Raw genomic sequence first — 12,183 nt, forward strand, 5'->3', positions numbered from 1 at the left:
TGCTTTCTGCATTACTAATATAAATTCAAAACATTATTTTTCTATACCATCATGACGAGCATTAGACAATTTGGAATACATATCAGACACATAAATTTGCCAACAAACAATCCGCTGGAGGAACTCAGCGGGTCGAGCAGCATCTGTGGGAGGAAAGGAATCGTCGATGTTTCAGGTTGAAACCCTGCATCAGGCCTGCTCGACCTACTGAGTTCCTCCAGCAGAGATTGTTTGTTGCTCCAGATTCCAGCATCTCCAGCATTCCAGGTCTCTTGCATCTACATAAATTTGCCACAATTACTTGCCTTTAATATAAACTCTGCGATCAATTATGTTCTAAATTAGGTGTTCGGTAGCTGCTACAGAAAGTAACATTTCTTACATTCAATCCATATTTATCCTGTGGTGGAGCTTCTGCAATGCTGCTTCTTGACAGTATGCAATCATACGAGGTATGAAGCTCCAGGCTTACAACTCATTCAAAGCTAATTCAAAGGTACTCATTCAAAGGTCATATGCATGATGTTTTGCAGTAGACATAATGGCAAGTGTAACAGTATCTAAAAATTACTTTTAGATACTGTTACTTCTAAAAGTAAACTGGAAATAGACAGCAATTTCTGGTGATTACACATGTGCAGGTAAACATAAAACATAAAAGTACATTGTTGACCAATATGCACCTCACTTCTCCAAAAAGCTCATCATATTACATCTCACCTGTTGACCACTGTTCAAATATATCAAGTAACATGGAATAAAATTTTTACATCATTATTTCATCACAGAAAGCAAAAGCTGATCCATTAGATTATCTCATTGTTAGTCCAAGGAACTGTTACCTCAGCAGATTTACGTAGCTTTGGCACAGAAATGCAACGTTAAATAATAATAATCCTACCTTTTAGAGTAGCAGGAGCAACACTGGAAGCAAATGTAGATCTTATTGGAAGTGGCACTAACAGCAAGAAATAAAATTATGCCTTAAATATAATTACTGCAAAACAAATATAATCTTTGCAATTTAATTTTAGATAATCTTACTAAAGACTTCATTTAACTTTCAATTTGAATTTTATCTCCCAAGAGGGGCTGCAAATAATAACATTACAATGACAGTCTATAATATAATATAATTTTTGTTCTAATTTTATATTATCCTTTCATTTTAATGCTTCAGTAATGTGGTAAGATGTAGAAGTGAGAATATAATTTCTAATTTGTAAAAATACTATTTTATTCTTTCTAAACCTAAACTTTAGGCAATTCCCTTAGTTTAATGAGAAAAACTGAATGCTGCTGGTGACCTTGAAAATGACAGTTGGTGATGTTAGCAGATGAATGTTTAGCACATTCATAAGATGAACTTCAGTCAAGATGCAATCCCAGTCAAAATAAAGTAGATTAGTGGCTTGTTAAAAACTCAACATGAATTAATTAATTGTTTATCCATGGCCAGTACTAACCTCGGGGGTTTCAGTTAATTCTTAAATGATGGTTATTCTTTCAACAGTAAAACTGTAACTTCACTCCAAAACTATATTGTGAAGCATTGGGCCACCTTGAGGTCAGTACTGGCATTGTCTATTTTCCTTATGTGATTGATTTCTTGTGGACACCATTATAAATGGAAACGGGCTTTTAAATCTTGCACAAGTGCAATATTATGTTTACTCCACCACATACTTCTTCTGGTAGTTACTGTGAAAATCGAAAAGAATTTCAGTGAGTTATTTAACATTTGATTTGGTTTGGAAGCTCTGAACTCGTGCTAGGAACTGTGAACAGGGTGTTGGATGTTAGCATGCCCATGTGAAAACGGCTACTTCAATAAGGACTGCCATTGATCCAAAACTACACCCAGCACGTTATCACATTCAGGGAAAAAGGAGAATGCATCAATGGCAGAATCATTCCGGCTCAGGAAAATGGGAAACATATATCCCAATTCCAATCTCTGGAGGACAGCACATTTTTATAATATCTGTTCTTATATTACAGCCACTATGAAATTACCAAAATATGAGAAAGTATTGCAGCAAAGTTTCCCTGTCAGGATAGATTTCAGAACTTAGGCAAGGAATTCATAAGGGGAATGCACTGAGGAACATGGAAAGGAAGACTGGTTTAAGATATTAATTAATTGTGATGCCAGTTTTGAGAGTAAAAATTATATTGGGATTAATAATGAAAGCACTTATTTAACACATAGAAACTAAACACTAAAGTTGTATATCTTGACCTTATACGAGCTTCAGACTGTCTAAAGTAGCTTGACATCATTTCTGTCACTGTACGCATTGTGAAAGCTTCATGTACTTTCTTCCTTATATTGAATGGGATAAAAAGTTAGGCCCAAATGTGCAATCAAAGCTGAACTGAGGTATGGGCTGTGAGAAGCATATGGAAAAGCTTCAAAATAGATATAGGCAGATTACATGAATAGGCAAGAAAATGCCTAGATGAAGTGGAAAATTGAAGAGTTGCTTGTTTTAAATGGTAGGAGTTTAGAAGGTGTAAGGGAAATAGTTGAAACGGCAGGCAAATGGCATGTTTGCCTTTATTGCAAGAGGATTTGAGTACAAGAGTAGAGATATTTTAAGTAAAAATAGAAAATGCTGGAAAAAAACTCAGCAGGTCTGGTGGCATCAGTGGAATCAGAAACAGAATTTCTGTCTTGACTACTTCTGCCTGATCTGCTGAGTCTTGTTTTGTATTTTCTGTATTTATTTTAGATTTTCAGCATTTGCAGCCTTTTGATTTTCAGAAACAATGTGTTACTCCAATATTATCGGGGAGAAGTTTAAGAGAGAAATCAATGGGTTTTTACAAATTAAGGGATTCAAGGGATATGGATTTAGTGTATAAAGGTGGCACTGAGGTGAAAGGTTAGCCATGATCTCATCGAATGGCAGAGCAGGTGTGAGGGGCCAATCACTCCTCCCACTTCTATTTCTTACTCTCCTATATTCTTAACTTACACGTAGACTGAAGAACAGAGACAGCAGGTCCTGCCATGTCCTGCAGTTTTGTGTAGACAGTGATCTTGTAGGAAGTATTGGGAAATAGATGAGTGAAACAGTACTTGTCTATTCCTGTGTGCAAACTTTTTTCCTGCATCTTTCCTTCTGTAATTGAACAGAGAAAAAAATATTAAGGAGAAATGTGCTGCTTACCTAAAGGGTGTAACACTGATAAATTAACCTGTGCTGTCATTTGTATTATAATATTGATAACATTATTCAGGGCAAATAAAAATACTAAATCCTGCAGAAAATGCACAGTAGTTAGATCAAGGCAGCTGCTCTTAGCCTAGACTCTAATTGATACCATACTTCACCTCCTAGTGTACAGAATGGGAACAAGAACTTGAAAAGCCCTAGAGCAGAGATCCAAGTCTCTGTCAGTGAAATATTCCTCCCCTGGATAAAATTAAATAAACTTAAGGAGTAGATGAACACATGGATTTAATACAATGGCTTGTGGTCCTGATTTTTATTGAAATAGTTTATAACTGGAATTGCAGAATAGCCCCACAATTTTGTCTTTTTGGCACCCACAAGAAGGTTCCCAAACCAATGGCATGAAAGCCAGGCGTAGAATGTTATAGGCAGGACTACTGTAGAAACTGCCTGCCATTTGGAGAAGCAGTGTGTGGTAACTAAAAGGACAGGGGGGAGAGAAAGGGGGAGAGAGAGAGAGAGCAAGAGCGAGAGCAAGAGAGATAAGTGGTGATTGCTAAAATGGAGAAATCACAGGATGTGTTAAAGGTAGTAGAGAACATCTAAGAGAATATCTGAAGATTGTGGGAGTCTAAAGATCATGGGGTTGCTTTGCTGAAGGTCAAAGGGTCAGCAGGGAAACTGGTTTGTGGCAGAAGGTTTGCTTAAAGAGAGTTTGTGGTTGGACTTCGCATGTTTACCAAATTTAATTTCCAGCCATTACAGCACCAACCTCTCCCCCAGCCTCCAACCAAGCCTGAATGCTGCCGTTCTGGCCGTTATGCTAGGAGTTGAAATATTCCCTGTTGGGTCTAGAAATATTGCTGCTGGTGGGACAACAATTTGGGAGGAGGTGTGGCAGGGAAGTCATAGTGGAACTGTGAGAGACTCCTGTTCCAGTGAGCATCAGTTTCATCAGCTGCATCTCCCAATTAGAGGGGCAGAAGAGGATGCTTCCTCTGCCTTGATACTAATACAATAGTCATTCCAGGAATCCTGTGAGAATCCCATCAGAAGGCCCAAAAAGACCAAGTCTAAGTCTTATTCTACGCTGAATGAAGGTAAATTAGTAGAGTGGACAGCAAGTACAGCCAAGTAGGATCAGCTGCAGATGGAATTGGAACCTGCCAGTGAAAAAACCTGATGAAATAATTGTCTCTCTTGATCCTCTCCTGTTTATCTTGAGACCCCACTTTTTCGCAGAATTCTGTCTCCCTTCCATCTCTACTGCTTCCATTTTTCTAGGTACAACCAGCTGGGCCTATTATTTAAATGACTATGACCTGGAGGTCACTTTCGCCAGTTAAGAACCATCTGAATGTGACTACAAGGGTGGGTGAGAGGAGGGTGGGGAAGTTGTAATCTCATCTACATGTGTTGGCAAAGTGGCATTCTCCATCTAGGAGATAGTTAAACTTCTACGTAAGAGATGACTCCAGCTTTTCGTGAACACATGCAGTAAACATATTCACTTTCCAAAGTCTATGGAAAAATGTTCAAAGAAGCAAAGAAAATAGTTGAGAAAAACTCTCAAACAGGAAAAAATCAAACACAAGTTTCAGTGTGAATGCTTTCAGTGAACTCTCTGAGCAAGTGTACCTTTCAGTGACTCCAGGACAATCCTGTAGCCTGTGGCTCCTGCATGGCCTTCCCACTGAGCACACATTGTGGTCAACTGGACATGATAAGTATGAAGATCTGTTACGCGCAAGTGCACTGCAAACAAAACATTCTCTTCAGATTAAAAGACATTGGCAAGATCTGATATTGAACCTCAAAATAAATATTTCTCATTGACAGTGCTGTTTCCTGGGTAAGATCACAACACTTACTATTTTGTAGTGAAAGAGTGTAGTTGAACTGTAATTGTGTGCTATATATTGTCAATTGATATATTTCATTGAAAGTCAAATTCGCCTATTAAATTAGACAACATCATAAATTATTTCAGAGGTGGTTCTCATTTTCAGAGTTTGGGCTGGAGGAGGGTCCTTTCATGTTATAGAATTTGCCCAATTTTCATTGAGATGAGAACTGGTTCTGGCAATGGGCAGGTACCTTTTGACAAACATTCTTTGCTAGTTTTAGCCGATAGACTGTCAATGTCACCTCACACAGTGAAGGCAAGAACTAATTGCCACTTGCATTGCTTTCCACCTTAATCAATCACTTGGGCTGTGATTTGTTTGTTTGTGTCTCACTCCCTCTCATGCATGAATGCAGAACACAAACACAGTTAGTTTCTATAAATTTCCTTCCAAGGCTTTCGAAGTAGTCCTTTTATTATTCAAGATTATTTTAAGAGAAGTCGTTGAGTAGAAAATGCTGGGAATTGAAGAAAAACATTTCAACAGCACAGCTGACAAAACAGTATTGAGCAGTCTGGGCAATGCATTACACATACACAGGCTGCACAAAAGAAATTCAGCTGATGACAGCTAAAATTGTAGTATTACTTGTTAGATTTCTATTAAGAGAACAAATCATTGTTATTCAACTGTCTTAAGAATACCCCAAAGCATTTAACACTGTTGAGACATTAGCAAACAGCAATAGCTAACACTGTAAGGAAATTCATTGTTCTCCATATGCGACCATAGGATCTTTAACTTCCACCTGAGCAGGCAGAGAAATTTAGATTAACATTCCATGTCTACTGGCCACAGAAAAAGTACACGACAGGCAACTAGGAATAATGGACATAAACAGGACTGGGGAAAATGTGGAGATTTTGGAAAGAAAGATTCTCATGCAATTGACTTGCTAGATTAAGTGGGTAAACCTTGGATTACTATTTGAACATCCAACCTTTCAACTTGCAGGCAAGAGGGCTACCAGTTGAGTCAAATTGGCAATAATTGATACCCTTTGGTTATTATGGCTCTATTTATTTAAGCCTCAGAACCTACATGTTGTAGCTTTTCCTTCAATGGCAGTGCTGTTGCCATTTGGATAGACTGCAATCACTCTGACGTTGTATTCCTGGCCACTCTGAAGGTTCTTTATTATGATGGAGTCTGCATTCTCTCCAGTCATTACTTCCATGACTTGACCTGCAAACAAGAAGAAGTTTACAATTCTTCTCATGTGCAACAAACAAAGAAACAACACTGATTGGCCTATTTTTAAATTATAAAATTAACCAAGCGATAAATTAACCGTAGAAATATGACTATGACCACATTACAGCATTGCTAATACTTGCAACAGTCTCTAATTTTATAATGACACAAAGTTCAAATAGATGATTTGTCAGACTTCCCCTTCTTTATCGGATGTGTTATTTCAAGCCACATAAAATATATCACACTGTGGAAAGTTTCCTTCAAGTCCCACGGAACTTAACTGGAGAGCTCATTTAGGGAGGTATGGAAGCCTGAAGTCCCACACCCACCAGGTTCAAGAACAGCTATTTCCCTTCAACCATTTGGTTCTTGAACCAACCTGCACAACCCTAATCACTACCTCAGTATAACAACACTATGACCATTTTGACTACTTTGTACTCCCATGGAGTTCTTTTTGTTCCAAATGCGTTCTTTCTTGTATAATTTTGTATAATTTATGTTGTTAATTTATGTTTTTTTTGTGAATGTTGTGTGTCTGATGGTATATGCCTGTGATGCTGCTGCAAGTAAGTTTTTCATTGCACCTGTGCATAAGACAATAAACTCAACTGTGATTTTAACTGCCAACAGGTTCTTCTCTTAAGATAAGAGAGAGGAGATTCATAGGGGATTTGAGGAGATTCTTTTTACCACTCAGAGGGTGTTTGAAACTCACTGCTGGAGAGGGTGGTGGAGGTATGTACTCTTATAACATAATAGTTCTTGAAATGCCATGGTTTAGGAGACTACAGGCTGAGTGCTGGGATATGGGATTAATATGGATATGTATGCAATGGTCAACATGGACATGGTGGGCTGAGGAGCCTGTTTTTGTGTTGTTTGACTCAATGAGGCAGCCTGATTGATTAACGGCTTTTCAGGTGGGTATCCACTGGAGGGGGCTTCCAGGGCAGGTATATTGGAAGAATTGTGTGAGACAGTCCCAGAGTGAGGAAGTTCAGCACATAAGGTGAAGGGGTCTGAATTGGAGAGAGTGCATTCTCTAGATCGTCAGGGCAAACTCAGTGGTGGTCAAAATGTCCTGAATCCAGTGCTGGGAAGAAGCTGGTTGAGGAAGGGCAGCCAATGGGAGTTTAGGTGAGGGTGAAGGACCATGCAGATCATGGCAGGTTGGGAATCAGAGGGGTGAGGTACAGAGCTCAGTTTACTGAGTCTTGTGGAAACAAATCTGCTCCTCATGACCCATAAAGAGTGCAGTAAAGGCACCTACTTCCTGAATTCAGGCATTCAACCCTGCTTTTAGCTATTGGGTTGCCTGAGAAGTCCGGCTATCTGTAGCCAAAAATAGTAGCCAAAACCAGTAACCACTGTTAAAATGAAGGTGTGCCGCCTCATTATATTAGAATAATGCACACAGCTGCCACAAGCTGATTGGTCACTAACCCTCATCCCATCACTAACACAGTTAGTAGAATCAAAGCGGAATTGCTGTTCCAGATTTTTTTTGCCATTTAACTTCTGAAACAACCCTGTTAGGAAAATTCCTAATTTTGTTGTAGCCCTTCCTCAATTCAAAGTCAAATTCACACTTACCAGAAGCTGCCTGGTAAATCACAACGTATCCCATAGGTTGGGTCTCAGCTTTATCCCACATGACCTGGAAGTGATTGTATGATACCTCAGTGATTCGTAGGTTGGCTGGTGGAACAAATGGCACTGCAGGAAAAAAAAACAGTGTAACACCAACTGCCATTCATAAAGGATAATGTTCATTAAGAGAAAAAACTACAAAGGGTAATAACCATTGCTATGTGCCTGTGATGCTGCTGCAAGTAAGTTTTTCATTGCAACGGTGCATACATGTACTTGTGCATATGACAATAAACTGACTTTGACTTTGATCATACTCTCATATTATGCTAATGACCTTTTTTGTAATCAAACACACATTTTGTATGCATGGCTTAACAGTCTCTTGCCAATGTTGCAGCAGTAATGAAGGTATAAGTACCAGTATTCATTGTCATTACTCTCTGAAGATGACAGTAACTTGGTAGTTTAATGCTGAAATCCTGAAGTTCCAGTCAGTGATTTACTGCACCTTTACAGGCTGCAATTTGTAGCTTTCTCCACCACATCCTAGGGAACTACTTGAACTGATATGAATTTCAAATATTTATAAATTAGTGCTCCTGCAAAATACCATGAAAATCCTACACATTGTTAGGGGAAGTCTAATATATTCAGTGTGCATCAAACTTTATTGACAATTAGTAAATTGTCTCTCCCCTAAAACAGTAATTTCATGTATCTGTGTTGTAATGTCCACAAATAAATATTTCAAAATGCAAGGTATTTTATAATAATGTTAAACTCTTATTTATGATGCTGCATCTGTATTGCCTACATTAAAAAAAGTTAAAGATTTAATTGTTCTTTGTCACATAGGAGAACTAGGACAGTCAAGGCACATGGAAGACAAGCAACAAGAGACTGAATGAGGGTGAGTTTTGCAATTCAGTGTGCAATGTGGAGTGATTTAGTTTATAAATTTGGACCTGTCCATTAACCTTGAAGAGTGTTTTTCACGTTGTGACCAGGCTGTGGTATCAATGACAGAGGGGAAGTGTGGGACCTTTGGTGAATGCCGAACTAGGATTGTGGTTGCTGGCATGAGGAGTTTTTCACAGCCCATCCGGGTAAGAAAGGAACACATAGGTTGTCATCTTCCTTTCCCTTCCTCCTTTTCTGCCTCACCTCCACTTACATCCTATTTGGAATCTAGCTGGTGGCAAACATTTGTCTATTGATAATGAGGTTATGGAATATGCATCAGATCACTATGAATCTTGTCACCAAGTGTTCCAGTGCTCCTCCAGATGGGTGCAGACTGTGGAAGTCCTGTTTCAACACAGCCATTGTCTGCTCAATCAGACCAAGATAAGAAAGCCTGAAAGCGTGTACCACCAGGCTCAAGGGCAGCTTCTATCCCACACTTATAAGACTATTGAACAGTCCCCTTGTATGATAAGATGGACTCTTGACCTCACAATCTACCTCGTCATGGCCTTGTACCTTATTGCCTGCCTGCACTGTACTTTCTCTGTAAATGTAACACTTTATTCTGCATTCTGTTATTGCTTTTCCCTTGTACTACCTTGATGTACTGATGTGATGAAATGATCTGTATGGATGGCATGCAAAAGAAAGTTTTTCACTGTACCTCGGTACATGTGGCAAATATAAACCAATTTCCAATTCATGTGTGCTGTGCATGTGCCTGCATTGTGCATAGGGGTCATCAGCTTAAAACTCCAAAATGGTAGTGCTGAGTACAACTTAACTTGCTGACTGACACACAGTATGCCATTGGTCTCACCAATATGACATTCATTGTGGTACACCCCACAAATGTGTGCACTCATCATCGATGTTAGTTTGTAGTTCTAATGGCACTCACAAATCTGAAAAACTGGTGTTAATGATCCCAATTTTGTGCCAATTACACTTAATCAAGTGGCAAGTGCCACAAAAAATGAGATTTGATGACTTCTCAACATCTGATGGCAGTGCAGATCCAGGAGTGAAGATTTTCTGTGGAATACTAACTGATAACTACTTCTTTTGCAGTTTTAGCTCAAGGGCTGATCCATTCAACATAGAGAGGTGATTATTTCCAAAGAATGGAATTTGTCAATTTTGCCAGCTGTTGCTATGTTTGATCGCACAGTGTATTTTTAGGGCATCATTTCTCTGTGAATCTTAGGAATTTCTGCTAGATTTATCCTTTCTGTCTCCATTTGACATCTGATGGAGACTAGCACCAGATGGAAGTGGGATTGGGCGTACAGAGCATCACAGAACCACCATGGGGATAGTAAAGCACCTTGTAAGAATATGTCTGTTTTCAGAACCAAAGAAAAGGTCTTCTGAAAATGGTTGTGATATGGATTTACAGAACTTACAAAGAAAAACAGAGACTGCACCTCTGTTTATTTTTTTCTGGAGAAAGGCCCTTAAACACCTTGTTTGGAGAGCATATTATTATTGAGAGAGAAATACAACAGAGATGGCTGCACAATCTTTACTGTACTCTTGCTTGTGAAATCATGTCCAAAAGTAGAGGGAAGGCTCATGAAGTTCAAGTTAAAGCATCATTATACTTACATGTTTTACCCTCTCCAGATATACTGGCCTCATCACCTGAAGCATAGACAGCAGTAATTGTCACATTGTACGTGGTGTCAGAAATAAGTGGTTGTAATATTATGCTGTTTCTCTTAACAGGTGTGATCTGGAATATTAGAAAACTTATACTAATTAAATATTCAAGATATGCTCATTTTGAAACAAAATGACCAAACATTTTACTTTGGCTGCTGTGTTTTAAGTTGTTGAAAACTGTTAAAATCTTTTGGATTTAATTAAAATGTTCCAGTAATGTGCTTTTTATATAATTCTCAATTAGTGTATATGTACATAATAAGACTTCTGAAGTTTAAACAGATATAAATCAAACTTGACGTTTCTGGTACTACAACCAGCTGCTAAATTGATCAAAGTGATTTATGCACAGGCCAATAAGTTGGAGCATGTTTTGTTCAAATAAGTTTTAAAATTGAAGTAAAAAGTATCTAAAATTTAAGGTTGAATCAGGTCATAATTTTAGCAAAACATGGCAAGATTGTAAAAGCATAATACCTTAAAAAGTGTGAGGTATTTGTTCTGTTTCTATACTTAATTAAATAATATATTAAAAAATTCATTTTCTATGTCACACTTTTCAATAGATACATATAAAAGAGCAAGAGATTTGATTATGTTCTCCCGGTTCCTTCCCACTTAGATTCAGGAACATGCAAGCATTCATTAATCGACTATCTCCCTTCACAACAACAGTGGTCCAGTTGACTGCGGAATATAGTAATAAGACTATGTCCTTAAAAAGACATTTCTCTATCACATTGCAATATTGAACTCTGTGATAAATCCAGTGGTGGAATGCAATGTTGCAGAATCCACTTGAACAACCCATGTCAGGTTAGATAGGTAGGTAGTAGATCATTTGCATTTACTTCAGTTGATAGAGTATAGTTGAATATTTTTATACTTTGAAGTACTTTTAAGTATACAGTACTTAAATATTCTTTGATTTTTTTTCATTTTTGTTCATTTTAAATGTTTTAAATTGACTTTCAATAGTTTTTTAATATATATATGTTAGAAGCATTCCACACCTGGCTACATATAGCTCACTTGAAAGCCATGCCATTCAGTAAAATGTCTAGGTCATTTTTTTCAAAAATAGGGGAGACTTGGCTATCCACTTGCATTCATTGAAGTCCAATTATGCTTACAGAAATATATTTGAATGTTAATCAGTCCTTGAAGAATTTTTTTGTAATACTTTCAAGAATAGGCATTGGTAAAGATAATTCATATATTTGCATGGGACAGCTAAGTATTGTGATCATCTATTTCCAATATTCTTGTAATTTTAGGGAAATAAATTTTAAATGGAAAATTAACCTCCTATCAGGACCAGTATGTACATTACGTTTTGACTTCTATTAGTTAAAATTGATATGATGATGTTTGATATAAATATCATTTACCGTCTCATCAGCATGGCCACCTGTAACTGTCATATATGATATTTTGTAATGTTGAACATTTCCACCTGGATGATCCCAGCTGACTTGGAGGCTAGTTGGAGTCTTAGCCTCTATGAGAAGATTTGTTGGAGGATCTCTGGAATCTAAAATAACATACAAAGTAATAAAATTAAAAAAAAATTCTAAAATGAAGGCAATGTTAATGGATTTTGATGTTTTATTCTAAACCATAAAGTTGATATCACAATGGAAAGAAATTGCAACCTCAGATAGTGGGCA

At 37.7% G+C, this 12,183-nt stretch overlaps 1 protein-coding gene across 1 annotated transcript in view; it reads right to left on the minus strand.

Annotated features, from left to right (window-relative positions):
- LOC127579037 (collagen alpha-1(XIV) chain-like) overlaps positions 1–12,183 on the minus strand; it is a 105,925-nt gene that overhangs the window by 41,033 nt on the left and 52,709 nt on the right. The window contains exons 20-26 of the mRNA XM_052031671.1: positions 11,905–12,047; positions 10,457–10,583; positions 7,883–8,005; positions 6,131–6,274; positions 4,821–4,937; positions 2,982–3,128; positions 902–958 (exon numbers count right to left, since the gene is read on the minus strand). Coding sequence (XP_051887631.1) covers positions 902–958; positions 2,982–3,128; positions 4,821–4,937; positions 6,131–6,274; positions 7,883–8,005; positions 10,457–10,583; positions 11,905–12,047 — 858 coding nt within the window. The remainder of the gene's footprint in view (positions 1–901; positions 959–2,981; positions 3,129–4,820; positions 4,938–6,130; positions 6,275–7,882; positions 8,006–10,456; positions 10,584–11,904; positions 12,048–12,183) is intronic.

The sequence above is a fragment of the Pristis pectinata genome, chromosome 16 (genome assembly GCF_009764475.1).
Source record: "Pristis pectinata isolate sPriPec2 chromosome 16, sPriPec2.1.pri, whole genome shotgun sequence".
In the NCBI taxonomy this organism is placed as follows: domain Eukaryota; kingdom Metazoa; phylum Chordata; class Chondrichthyes; order Rhinopristiformes; family Pristidae; genus Pristis; species Pristis pectinata.